The 14,231-nt window shown below is 41.3% G+C and overlaps 1 protein-coding gene across 1 annotated transcript; it reads right to left on the reverse strand.

Annotated features, from left to right (window-relative positions):
* Positions 1-186: 186 nt before the first annotated feature.
* LOC113948456 (protein-glutamine gamma-glutamyltransferase 6-like) lies at positions 187-12,364 on the reverse strand. Its single transcript, XM_027646085.1, has 13 exons — positions 12,358-12,364; positions 10,263-10,436; positions 9,819-10,058; positions 6,266-6,384; positions 5,871-5,996; positions 5,527-5,707; positions 5,146-5,281; positions 4,644-4,747; positions 4,314-4,556; positions 2,741-3,058; positions 1,585-1,748; positions 780-904; positions 187-337 (listed from the first exon to the last, which is right to left on the reverse strand). Exons 1-13 carry the CDS (start codon positions 12,362-12,364, stop codon positions 187-189), a joined length of 2,088 nt encoding a protein of 695 aa, XP_027501886.1.
* Positions 12,365-14,231: the final 1,867 nt, after the last annotated feature.

The raw sequence follows: 14,231 nt of genomic DNA on the forward strand, positions 1-14,231 counted from the left end.
GGGGAAAAAAAGAAAGAAATACAATTAGAGACTAAATTAAGCACTGTGAAAGTAGGAGGCTTGATTCTATTGCAATGTAAGAGGTTACCAATTTTTGTGGAAAGTTTCTTTCTGTCATCACTTTTCCTATCCAGGGGAGGATGTCTTGCCATGTTACTGCTGAAATAGGAGTTTGATTCCATCACATTATGAAGGTGCTACTGCAATGGTTACAAATCCCTTAACGTGTGAAAATTTGTCACAAGAGAAGTCTACTTGCAGCTGTAAGGGTCCACTCCTCCGAGGTGTGAATTCAAAATAAATTTTTGATCTCTCCCTCGGTGCCAGTCGTGCCAAACTGAAAAAAATAAAAAAGGGGGGAAAAAATTTCAATTAATTCAGGTTTACATTGTCTTTTTATGAGATTCCCAAAAAATAGGACTGCATGAGAGCAAGGGCCTCAATTGTTACTTGTGTCCCAGCCTTGGGTTTTGAGAATTACTTAAGGTTTGAGGCTTTGTGTGGGCTAAGAAATGAGACAGTGCCATCTTCATTTACTCTTGAATAGACTTATGGAAATGAGAAGTGCCACATCAGGCCTTAGGGCTGACTCCAAATTTGGACAGTCAACACAAACTCAGAATAGGAAAACTCTGAAGTCAAAGATCTGTCCAATGCCTGCTCGGTTCATATCCATTTTGGCAATAACATTATTTTTCTAATGGCCATTCTGCTTTGTTTTTTTACCTTCTTTTGGCCTAAATTGGAAGCACTGAGTAAATGCTGCAGCTTTCACTTACTTTATCTTGACCTGCTGGTTCATCAGAGTCACCAGGAGGACGCAGCGGCTCACGGGCTCGGGGAGGGGGTTGGCGTAGGAGATCTCCAGAGTCGCAGCTCTGTTCACCACAATCCTCCGGGGGAGCTACAGGACAAAGGCACATTTCTGATCAGTCACCGGTTTACTCTCTTCTGGAGTCAGAACTCAGCTGTGGCATTCAGCTGTGGCATTTAGCTGACAGCTTTCCTGGTGTTTGAAGCTGGACTTGGCTTAGCTCAGCAGTGCCGTGGAGCTGTCTGCAATATTTTGTGTGTAATTTCAGTGAAACAGAGCCCTGACTACACAGACACGTCCCTGACACCTGTCTGATCTTTGGGGTGCTCAGTGGCTTTTTTTTTCTTTTTTGGCACATCGCTGATTGGAACTGAAGTGTCGAAACAATAAGAACTGGCCCTACCAATGGCTGGAATTAAGGGTTTAAATCTCTATTTTGGGAGCAGGCAAAGTTGTTTAAAGGCAACACAAGCACTTGCCAGTAACTAAAACACCTGAAATGAGAACGAGTGCTGTGAACATAAAGCTGTGGCATGTGACTGGGATAGAAAGAAACAGAGCTGTTCTGAAGAACAGGGTCAGATTCAGGCCAAGGTTCAGAACTGGCCTCTCCCATCCTTGCCTTCTCAGTTTAAGCAGCAAGATTTTGGAGCAAGGTCTGAAATGGCAGCCTAAATGAATTCATTTATCCCCAAATTCTCATCTTAAGATCTGACCTCCAGAAAGACCCTTTAGTGTCTGTTTGAGACATCAGGGAGAGAATTGTTTACCTTAATGATGATGTTTGTGTCCTCTAAAATGATTGTCTTCTCCACCAGCAGCTTCAGCCCGTGTGAGCGCATGACTTCACACAGAGCAGTGACTTGGATCCTTTTGTCAGTAGTCAGATATTTTCCATAATGAGCATAAGGGATCTTTACCTGGATATGCTTCCCTGGAATACAGACATATGTTTAGGAACCATTAGATTTTCAAAGAAAGCTAAAGAAAAGAGAGTTACAGCGAGGGTTTTTTTTTTTTTTAAATTATTGAAGAGAAAAAAGATAAGACAGCTGGAGTCTGTTTATATTTCCTTCTTGTGAGACTGGTTGTGTATTTCCCTCTTCTGGTAATCATTTTCTACTTTAACTCATTTGACCCTTGCAGTTTTGAGTGGAGGATTTTGGTTTGAAACTGAGGGAGTCTTCTCATCTGCATTTCACTGGATTCCTGGCCCTTTGTATTTCTTACAATTAGAGGTATAACTATTTTTATCTATTCCCTCCTTATATCCTCTTTGTTTTACCTCAGTCAAGAAGAAAGTTTGGGTCAAGTTTCACAGAGATCCTTTTCAAGTGACCTGGTCAGCTGCTCACTGTAGTCCTACAACTTTTCTGCTGTGTATGAGGAAAAATGTATATATTTGTAGCCCCTGGAGATGAAAAAGATCTCTATAATAATTTCAGTAGCTGTGACTCTTCAAAACAGAGTTTCACTGTAACTTTTAAACTTTGTCCTAGTTGATTTCTTTTAAAGTGTTGCCTGTTGAGTGCCAGAAAGCACACAACATCATTCTTTTATTTGTTTAGAGTAAGGTATGTTCCTATGTACCTGTAGTAATTACCACACAGACACACACATATATATAGATAGATAGATAGATCTTGCCACACACACATATGTATAGTGTTGCTTCTGGAGGTGTGACATAAATGTAGCCTTCCATGTAACGTTTGATAAGACCTTCAATTCATTCTTGAGGTAGTGAAAGTTTTCAGAGGGGGCAAAAAAATCATGTAAAATTTAATCACAATGCTATTAAGAGGTGGAAGGAATGGATGCACTATGAGGCTGATCTAGGTATGATACTGATGTTTCTTCCTCCCAGTTGCCTTGCTGTGGCTAGGAAGAGGGCTAGATTGGCTCCTTGGGACCATTAAAAGTTACCTTGTTTAGGACCAAGCTCTGCAGAAGTGGTTGCCTTCAGGATCTCTGCCACTGTTCTCCTGGTGTACAGGATGGTGGATGCACTCATGTCCACCCGCACGGTCTTGCGGTCAGAGGAGAGGTTGTTGAGAACTAAGATTAGATTAATGTCTTTGCCAAAAACTGGAGGCTCAGCCAGCTTGAACTTCCCAGCAATGCCAGGGTTTCTGACTGTCTCTGAGGGTCTCCCATCCGCAGATTCTGTGCGTCCTTCTGTGACGCTCGTTCCCAGTATCTTGGCCAAGGCCTTTTTGTAAACACGTCTTTCCTCGGAAGAGCCTGGGGGAAGGAGACAACCAAGTAAAATTCTGCTTCTGTTGCAAATGCACCTCCCCTGGGTAAAGGCTTTCAGAGTGGTGCAGGGTATCAGCTCTGCATGTGCAACACCTGAAAGTTCCCCATATCTCCATTAAGCCTCTGTTCAGGTTTTTCATAGGAAAGTGATAAATGCACTGTTATAAGGTGAATAAATCACTAAAATGAAATATAATGTATTTTTTAAAGAAGCAAGATTTTCTCTGGTCAGAACTTGCAGCAGTGTGATAAGTCTTACTTTGCTGATCTGGTGACAGACAGCCTCTGTATTAAATACAGTTACACTAAAACATTGAGGAGTGAAGTACTGAAATATGGCCACTGATTCCAAATGGCAAATTTTAAAACAAGTGAATACATTTATTTTTTTTTTTAAGATTTTGAGCCACAAATATTAAGCAAACTATTAAGAAAAATCTGTAACCCTAAATTAAAACAAAACAAAACAAAAAACCCCACAAACCTCCAAAAAAAATAACAAAATGGAAAGATCTGGGTACCAAGTTTCTGAGGGAAGATAAAAAAAATATTCCTGCAAGCAAATGGCTCTGCAGCTCTTAACCCTTTGCTGCTTTGTTTTCCTAAATACAGTTGAATGACACTTAGTCCCTTTACTCTTTCCTAGTAGTTTTGATTCCAGAATCCAATGATGTAGAGAAAGAGTCCACTGACAGTGCAAACACTGAATGGCTGGGTAGGTGATTGCCATGTGGGAGATAATGCAGAGGACTGGAGCTTAAGGTTTTGGGTTAGTGGTTTGATTGTTGCCCCACTCCCTCTGCAAGATATGTTGGAAAACTAGTACTTAGTGACCTGTAGCTTCCCATGCTACAGATGTGCACAGTTCATGATACACAATGGACCCAATTTCAAGATGCTTTTGTATGACACCCTCAGGGTTTTTGTCTGCCTTGGGTAGTAAAGCGTATTTTATAGCCCTGTTTTCTGTATGTATTAAATTTTATACTTCTGTGTAAGGGACTGAAGTGTACTTTGTATTGTGCCTTTAATAAGGAAAAGGAAACTGTTAAATACACAAAGCCAGAAAGGTAATACCCGTTGTATTTAGGAAGTAATCTGAGAACACTGGTGGAAATATTTTCTGAAGGAAAGCAGAGAGATGCTCAAATAAAGCAGGTTGCTCACCCTGCCTCCCAGCACCAAGAACTCAGCAGAAAACAGTCGTGATAACAAGGAGATAACGTGACAATCCTTTTACCTTCCGGATATTTGTAGTTAGCGGTGACATCCACCCGGGCATTGCTGCCCAGGGCTTTGGTGCTGATGAACCTGCCAATGATTTCAGTATCACAATAAACCCTTTTCTTGGTGCCATTGTTGTACACGATCCACCTGTTGCAATCAGCGTTCACCTCCGAGTACACGAACAAGGTGTCGTAATCCAAGTCCACATCACCCTCTTTGATGGCTACGACAGAGGCAGGGCCACACTGAAAAATACCTAAAATGTGAGAAAGAAGGTCGAACTCTATTAGCTGTGCTCAGTTTGGAGAAGCCACTGTTAAACACTGATAGTTTATACTGTTACCTTTGCTTTGTTCTTGCGGGGTTGCATCTAAAACCTGCCACCCGTTGTACGACCTTCCCAGGTCTGGGCGAACGAACCAGCTTTCATTCCAGACGTGATAATCCCTGGAGACAAAGAACAATGTCTAGAAAGCACAGTAATATAGAGTCATACAGGCTTCCAGTTTGAAAGGAGTAGTGAATTTTGGCTTTTAAAGATTCTCCAAACTGAGATACAGGCTGTCTTATTACACTAACTCACTGGCTCTTTCAAAGGACAGATTTAATGCCTGTTTTTGAGGTCTAGACCTCAGGGCAGGGAGGGAGACAACCACGAAGTATGTTGTTTGGGTTTTTTTCTTCTCTTCTTTTTTTTTTTTTCCAAATGGATGTCTACAGTATTAATTTAGATAGTTGTATTACATTTTGTCCACTCAGTTGCTTTTGTACCACTGGTGTTCGTGTTTTTAAGTCTCCTAAATCCCCTCCCTAGTTATTAGTGAGATGCAAGAAATTATATTTACCATGTGGAATCCTTGCTGATATTAAGACTCCTTCCAGAGCTGTCATAGTACTTGTCGATACTCAGGTTTCTATCCACGTCATGAGCAGAGTTAAAATTGGAAACCAAACGTGTTGGAATCCCCAAGCACCTCAGAACTGAAATATATTTTAAAAGAAACCAAAACAAACGAGCAACAAATACAACAAAACCCACGCAGCTCAATGATTATACAAACATCTGAGAAACAAAGTTAGGGGGCTAAATATTTTGTGATTCTTCAGCATTTGGGTTCTTTACAGCACTGTTCCTCTTGTGGAGTTTATTGCTTTGTAGTTTTTTGATTAATCCAGAGGTCACAAGTGCCTCCATCTCAGCAGAGTCCTCTGTTCCCAGGGCTTACCTGTGCACATCACTCCTGCAAACACCCAGCACTGGCCGTACTGAACGGGCCTGTAGTTGTCCTGGCGCCACTTCTTGAGGATGACCACGCTGCCATCCCACCTGGATGGATTCTCATGAGAATGGAAGCTCCCTTGCCACTTTCCCAGGAGAACTCCATTGTCGTTATCATTTCCATTGATCTGAAAACAGGCCAGTGGACAGAATGCACGAAATGAGTTGTGCATCATGCACCCCGTCCAGTTAATTGTGTTGCATAAGGTGCAGGTGGCTGAGTCCCCCTGGTGTAACTGATGCTTTCTGCTCAGGTTTTGTGGGATTTGGGCGAAGTTGCCCGTTTCTTACCATAGAACTGATAACTCGGCCCACGTATTTGGGATCTCCCCTTCGTGACACGTCCATGCCTGGGTCCTGGCGGTAGTACAGGCTCAGATCCAGCATGGTGAGGCAGATGTTTAGAAGGTCTTGAAACTGTGAGCAGATAAGATACATTTTTAAGAAAATAGATGGTTTCCAAACAGAATTAAAGGAGATTCTACTGCAGTTCCTCTTTTCTGAGGTATTCTAGACCAGAGGTGACAGGGACAGTGAGGAGCACTGTTAGACACACTGTGAGCAAAGTAAGGCTACCCAGGGTTGTGCAGTTTTCATACAAACAGGCCTATTGGAGAGGCAAATAATGATAAGAGAAATGCTATTTGGGACAGAATGAGAGTCAAAATAAATTCCTTGTGGCTTACCTGTCCATAATACCATGCTCTTGCTTCAATGTACCTTGCATTGCCCACAAAGATTATTCCATTTTCATTCAGAACATATTCTTGCCTCTCGTTTTCATTGGCTATGAAGACATCATCACCTGAAAACCAAGTTGGGCAGGCTTAAAGCTGCAACACTAGCAACCTTTCAAAAACATTGTTGTCTTGATTTAGCAAGGGGAAAACTACTATTTGCAAAACACATCATTACAGCTCCGTGAACATGTACAGTTCAGTGACAATGTCTGTTATTGTAAGTGTCCTGGGGGGACAGGGAGCCAAAAGATCCTTATTATATTACTTAACTTTTATCCCCTACTTTTAGTGTAGCCCCTGTGTATGATTTAAATATCCCCTAAACATTGTGTTTTTGTGAGAAAAGTCCAAGTTCACAGATTTTTTCTGTCTTCTCAGGGTAGTTAAGAAGTAGAACAGACATTTGAAAAGAAACACACAGATAACATTTTTATGTTTTCCAGTTATTAGAAAGCCTGCTGAACCAGTCACTTAGGTTTCATTGTTCCTCATTGGTTTTCCAAGTCTAAGGCACAGTATGTAGCTGCTATGAAAGCATTGGCTTCCCACAGAGGTTTAGGTTGTTTTCATCATTCTTTAAGTAGCAATATCTGCTTAGCTCTGTGTTTAATTCCATAATGTTTAAAAATATTTTCTGAAAGCTCCAGGATTTCAGGAAATACATACAAAAAAAAAAATAAAAATCAGCTTGTCTATTTTATTGAGTCAACTTCTTTACCTTCCTATAGGAACTTCCCATCCTTCCCTTCCTGCAAATAAAAAGATTGCAATTTATTTTAAAAATTATGTCATGTGATATAAATCTATTTTTGTGGTTGCTGTCCATGTTTTTTTAAAAATAATATCATTACTGTTGATCCCTAAGTTTTTGGAGTGGCATTAGCCTGTGTGCAGTTCCAGCTGTGGACCAGTTGGAAAGAGTGGGAGGAGCAATGGGAATGCTGAGCAATCCTGAAAACCTAAGTTATGAATTAACTCAGAATTATTTAAGGTAGGAAAAAAATGGGGGTGAGGAATGGGCCAAGCATGGCAGTCAATTCCAGAAATTCTTGTGAACAGGATGGCGCAAGGGGAAGGAAATCTATTCTTGGTGTCTATCATATGTAGAATGAGAAATTATATGCTGAAATGGAAACAAGAAAGATTTGTTTGTTAATAGGAAGAACTTCTATTAGAAAGACTGGTGTTTTATTGGAGGGAATTTCCAGGGGAGGTACTGGAGCTTCCCTAATGAATGATCATTAGGAAGGAATTCAAAACCTGTCAGGAATGACCTAAGTGCTGAACAGGACCTGCCTTGAGGATGGTGTGGGACTAGACAACTTTCTAGGATCCTTCTAGCCCTGTGAGCTAGTTCTCTGCCCCTTCTTCCAAAGGGGATAAATTTTTATGGCTTGCTAAACCAGATTTTTTTTCCGTGAGCATGCTCTAATTAATAATTCCTGTTTAGGAAAGATCAATTGAAAGAAAATTCCAGATGGGATTTTATCACCTCATACAATGGCATTAATATTTAAATCTGACTGTTTTTTGTTATACAGTTTAAGATTGATTTGCCTTTTTCAGGGCCACTTCACTTTGGTTATTGTTCTTTGATTAACAAGTGTTTCCACATTCCTCATGACTTGCTGGTGATAAGTCTGCCATTGAAATTATTGTTATTTCTCCTTAAACGTGCAATCTTTTATTTTGTGTTATTGTATCTTATTCCTTCTTACCTACCCCAGTCTCTAGGGTCAGCCAGTTGTTTCTATGTGTTGTCCCAGCCACCTGTGCATGGACAATGCTGCTTAATGTCAGCATGTCAAAGTCAGTGATGAACTACTTGATCAGAGTGTTTTTTCAGATGGCACTTAAGGATCCATTAGTAGCTTTTCTCCAACCCAGTGCTTTTCCTTTTGTCTCTAGTCCTGACTGTTTTCTTCTAAGTGGTTCTTTACTGATATTCCAGTTGATGAATTAATTCCTGTTTAAAGAATAATCTCACATCTGGAACCATATCTACAGGCCAGATCTGCCATTTATTCTTAGCTGAGAAAATAAATGTTCTATTTCCTTTCTGCTGTGACACCATAGTGGTAACATACAATCAAACTGAATTTGTTCCTGTTTTTCAGGATCAGGGAGCTTTTCCACTCCATAGAACTTCACCAGCATCCACCTTCAAGGATACTCCCTTTTATCTGTCAGTAGCCATTGCATCATCTGGTAGATCTGAAGGGCTCTTCTGCAGAATAACTAGTTTTAAATTGTAATGGTGCAGCTTAATTTTCCTGTTTTCATCTCAGAGGAGTTTGTCTGGTCTCAGGAGTACCTCTGGTGTTCCAGTTCAGGAGCTGTCAAATATTGCTGTCCCAGCAGTGTGGTTTCCATTAATTACAAGTTACACACAAATGATCTTTCAGGGGGTTCTGGGTAGGTTTTTCTCTCAGGACTGTCTGTGCAGAGACAGTCTTGAGTTTCCTGAACATACTTCTGTAATTATTTCTGACTTCCAAGACTTGCTGAGCTAATTAGCATTTTTTTTTCATCTTGGCTCTTAACATATTTCTTAGTGGCCCTTGACTAATATTTGGTCACAGAAGAAAATAGTGGATGATTGTGGTTACTTTTCTTTTATAAGCTGTTTACTCACTGGGATGGCTAAGAGCTCTCTTAACTTTAGATTGTAGTGTTTTAGAGCTAATCTAGGTTTCTAGACTATTGCATACTTGCAAAATCTGCTGTGGAGTTAGGCTGAGCCATCTGGGGAGGGTTCAGCCTGGAGAAGAGAAGGCTCTGGGGAAACCTCCTTGTGACCTTCCAGTACTTCGAGGAGGCTTTTAGAAAGGAGGCAGAGTGACCTTTTACACAGGCAGAGAGTCATAGGACAAGGGGGAATGGTTATAAACTAAAAAAGGAGAGACTCAGATTAGAGATTAGGAAGCAATTCTTTACTGTGAGGGTGGTGGGGCACTGACACAGGCTGTCCAGAGCAGCTGTGGCTGCCCCATCCCTGGAAGTGTCCGAGGCCAGGTTGGGTGGGGCCCTGCACAGCCTGACCTGGTGGGTGTCATCTGCACCCATGGCGGGGAGGTTGAAGTGAGATGGTTTTTAAGGACCCTTCCAACCCAAACCATTCTGTGAATTGCCAGTCTTCTTCACATTTAGCCCTCCCAGTTTTTATGAAGTTAGTTGGGCTGTTGTCCTTGCAGTTAACATCTACAAGGGCAGTCTTGCTCTGATTTAGGTGCAAGTCAAGGATGTTACTGTATCCTTGTTCCAAGTTCTGAGAAGTACATAGATTTACAAAAGCCTGTCAGCCTTTGTCTACAGAAAAAGTGATCTGCTCAGTTCTAAAGAGTCTGTGATATAACTCCATATAGCACACTTTGCTAGGATAAATGTAGTAAAACCAGATCTCTGAGCACTGAGAATGACCCAAAGAGAGACAGCTTCAGGGGGCAGCTCTCTGTGCAGATACGAAACAACGTTCAAGAACAAAGGTGTTGGCACCTACCTGTGCACCAAGGGTTGAAGAGTAACACAAACTGCCCCAGGTATCTGGAGGAGATCTTGTTCCCTGAGGTTACCAGGAGGGTGAGGTTGTATCGCCCGATGACAGCGTTGGCTGGGCTGGATATCACAAAGTTGGTGGCTGTGGCCTCGCTGGGTCCTTGGGCAGCACTCCAGCCACTGGGCCCGGCCTCAGAGAGGTTAAACACAGCCCTGGTGCGATGGGATTCCGAGGGGTATGGCCCTACCAGAAAGAAGGGTGGATTGGTTTCCATACCAGAGTGGGATTTCAGTATTAACCTCCCACTTGAAACTGAGCATATTGCAGGGGGAAAAGCGTTAGAAACATGCGAAGACAAATTGCATCTCTAAATAGAATAAGGAGAGAAGTACAAGGAGAAGAGATGACAATTCTCTGAGAACATGGGTTGAGCTAAGGGAGTGTTACCTATCTCAGTGACAAATGCCAGGCTCTCCCCACTCTGCCTCGGCCTGTTGAAGTACAGGGTGATGGTGAAGGCTTGTCCTCGCCTCACGGTCAGCTCGGTGTTGGCATATCTGTCAGTGTGGTGGTTGGCTGAGTTCACTGATGGCTGCCAGCTGATGTGTGTGGGGGTCAGGTCTGTAAAACAAAAGTCATGAAGAAGCAGCCAGCAGGGAAAGAAGCTGTTTAGTGGTATGATGAGGCTGCTAAGAGCAATTAGCTTCTGCGGGAGGAAGTACAGCTGAAAAGCATATGAGCCATTAAATTAAGTTTAGTGGTCAATAACAGAAAGTTTTACTTGGGTTTTGTTACAGGGCTGTCATACACTGGGACTTACATACTTCCTGTACACTGCTGGATGCTGGTTTACTACTGGACTTAGAAAAAAAATTTACAGGGGCAAATTGGTGTAATTTCATTACCAACACCAAATAAAGTGGCCTGTAACCCCTCTATATTTTAAACATACATATTTTTAGGATCCTGGGAATGGCACTTAGGACGTCTTACTTTTCCTGCTTAAATCCTGGTGTCATTTGGCCTAGGTGCAAAGGAAAAATGCATAGTGAGAGATGGAGGAAAATGAGGTATTTCCATATTGGAGCTTTTGACAAAGAAATCACTCTGTCTGAATCTAGCTCTGTTCAAAGTGACACCTGAACCATTGGAATTCCTGTTCTAGTAGGCACTAGCTTCATGTCCTAGAGGAATTCTGATGACTTGCAGCAGTTTGCCTGGAGTTCTCCAATATCACGTCCTCCTGCACATTTGCTGTTATTATGGTCTGTGGTTTAAAACCCATCAAGTGGTTCTTGCCACCTCAAATGCTAAACTACCTTTTTGTCAAGCAGGTATTTATATGATCTTCCTTGAATGATTGTTTTCCCTCCTATAGCTCATGCTTTGTTGCCATGCTCAAACCTGAACAGTTTTACTGTCTTTGGGAGCGCTGAGAAGCACTTTCTGTGTTTCTGTCTGCCCTAGGAGACTCCACAAAGTACACCTGGAGCATTGTGTAGAAAGTTTTGGCAAATGCTCAGAGCAAGCATCTCAGTGAAGATTCTTCCAAGTCATTCTTATTAATATCAGTGTCATAAAAGCAATGAGGTTGGAGGTGGAGGGACAGAATGGGGGGGGCACAACCACCACCATTTTAAAGAGAAATCAAAAGAAAAAAGTAATAACAAAAAGAATAGGATGGAAAGGACGGATTAAGGCCTATGCTGGTATTGCAGGAATCTTCAAACAAGCTTCCAGGTCTATCTCATACCATATAGCTTAGCAATGAAATACCAAGTCAGATCTGAAACAATATAGCTGCAAATTAAACTACAATTTATATCTAATCTTTGAAGAAGAAGTAAAAGTAAAAACTAACTTATGCAAAAAAAGTACCATAGTTAAATTCAAGGATTTTTTTTTTTCTGGCCTAAGACCATGAAGAAGTTAAGTGAGTAAGCACTGATGGGCTGAAAAGGAGAATCTTTAGCATGAGTATCTGGAAAAACAGCGAACTGCAGTTAGTGCTGCTTTCCATGCAAAGCAACATCTTATAAACTGATTTGTAAATGTTTGTTCCATCATTAAATGAGAGAGAACCTTGCTTTGCAATTTCCCAGTTCAACAGTCATCTTCAACTTTAAAAAGCAGAGATACTGTCATTGTTGTTTTCCTTTGGTAGAGTTTTAATGCATATTTGAATTCCCATCTACAGGCTCCATGCTCACAGCTCCATTAGGATGGATTACACAGATTTTGTTAATACAAAGCATGACACATTTCTGACACAGCATTTAAAAAATGGTGCCTTTTGAAGTAATGGAAATTTCTTTTCTCCTCCTTGCCCCTAGTATTCTCTGTTTAGCTTAAAAACAATTCTCAAACAGGTCTTAACAATAATAACAATAAAACTTTCGAAAATGAAGTGCAAGAACAAATTACAATCTAGAATTTCCTTCAGATAAGAAATCTGAGCAGATACCTACAGGGCATGTATACTGAGGAAACAGTTCTGAAGAAAGTACCTGCTGAAGAGAAGCAAATGACTCGCAGAACTCACCTGCCATTCCCTCAGCTTATGAGAATTGCATACAGCTTCTGCTTTGGCCTTCAAGGTTGTCCAAGTCACACCAATCATAAAAAGAAGAAAGCCCAGCAATCTTTTTGTGCTGTCAGCTGAAATTTGAGAGATGGGAGAGGTACTTAGCCGTTGTTATTAATACCTGTAGTCTTGTCAAATGAATTAACTGGTTCCTATAATATGTAGATGTCTAATGCCAAAGGTCCTACTCAATGTGGGTGTAATTATGGGAGGAGATACCAAAATTATTTACTCAGAGGAAATGCATGCTCCTGAATCCCAAGACAGAAAGAACTTCCTACAAAGATAATAGGTGTGCCATGAATGAGTTATCTTTAAGGGTGAGGAAATGGGGAGCGTGGTGGGACATAAAAGCCATCTGAAGGAAAAAGGAGCATTTCCTGATGACTTAACTTCCATGTTGGTTAATATCACTTCTGTTTGTGCCCTATAGCTGTGAGTTGGTTTTAGAGGTTTGTTTGTTTTTTTTTTCAGTCTCACATTATCTCCAATACCCTCTGACTTATATGAAATTATGAACTCCACCAGAAACAAATGTCTGTTTAGCTGTTATGTTAGCTCCATACTACTATTGCCCAGAAGTTTTATTTCAAACAGAACTCCCAAGATATTAAATATGAGTAGTTTTTATCAGCACAAACTCTAAGCCTGTCTATTTTAACAACAATGAATATATTTCTTTTTGGTTTTGTACCATCACTTGAAAGAGTACAGGTAATAAAGTGACATTGTTTAGAGGAGGATTATCTGCTTAAGATTCTGCAGCTCCACTGATCATGTTCTAGCACTCAGCAAAGACTTAAAAATGAATGAGTCTGAAATTCAAATTACAAAGAAAGAAAAACAAGCTGAGAAAGCAGAAGTTAAGCTGTTTCTAAGGCTGATTTTACAAGAAAGTTGCGTTCTTGCACCTTTTTGAGAAACTTTGTTTTCATACCAAAGACTAAGAGAGTACTTACTAATATGACCAGTCATGCTAGCCTTACCCCAAAAGAAAAACACTGAAATTTCCCCACTAGGCATCAGTGTACCTGGCACAGAGTGCCTCCACTTACATTATAATTCAGCGGCGCTTCCTCCTCTTGGAAGTTTCCGGGATGTTTGAGCAGTCAGGACTTGTTCCAGGAATCACCTCAAATGGGTTTGATTGCTCTTCAAAGCTTCTTTAGTTGGTCTTTTTTCTCTTTTCCTTAATTCATATTCCTTGGAAACCATAAGAGCCACAAGCCTCTGATGTTCCCCGGTCTCCACACGCAGCCCTAGTGACAAACCGCATCGACCAGTTCTTAAGTCCAGGGCTCAGTACTTACAGGGATTGCCTCAGATGTTACACATTGCTCCCACTGGCACTTGGCTGTTTCCTTTCTTCTTCCTTGCTACTCACATGCGTAATTAAATCTCAGAACACTTTTTCTGTCTCGGCTGCAACCACCTCCTTTACCTCTGCAAGGCACGCCCACAGCCGCGTTCACCAAGCCACCAGAACCTCTCTCAGACTGGCCTACATCCCAAACTGGCACCTGCTGAGCGGTGCCTTCACCACAGCAAAGCTGCTGTTCTAATCCCTTTGGAATGCTGCAGTCATGGTTCCTGAGTGACTAATGACTGGATGTTGCCACAGGTGTTTTCCTACCTCAGTTCCCCCCGCCCATCATCCGAAATGGTTCAAAATACTTTGTTCCCCCTCAAAATGGTTCAAAGTACTTTGTTTCTCCTTTTCCCCCCGTATCAGAGTCTTGAAATTGCAGTGCAGTTTGCTAACTTTCAGGGGGAAAACGAATTCTTTGATTTCAGTCATCTCCTGAATAATTTTGTCTACTCTTCATACCCCC

The sequence above is a fragment of the Corapipo altera genome, unplaced genomic scaffold, assembly GCF_003945725.1.
Source record: "Corapipo altera isolate COAL_440 unplaced genomic scaffold, ASM394572v1 64, whole genome shotgun sequence".
Taxonomy (NCBI): Eukaryota; Metazoa; Chordata; class Aves; order Passeriformes; family Pipridae; genus Corapipo; species Corapipo altera.

Excerpts from the sequence above, each read along its gene's own strand:
- LOC113948456 (XM_027646085.1), bottom strand. Across the intron at positions 10,059-10,262 it reads GGCATTTGTCACTGAGATAG|GGCCATACCCCTCGGAATCC; the intron begins GTAACACTCCCT and ends TCTTTCTGGTAG. Across the intron at positions 5,282-5,526 it reads TGCAGGAGTGATGTGCACAG|TTCTGAGGTGCTTGGGGATT; the intron begins GTAAGCCCTGGG and ends AATATATTTCAG.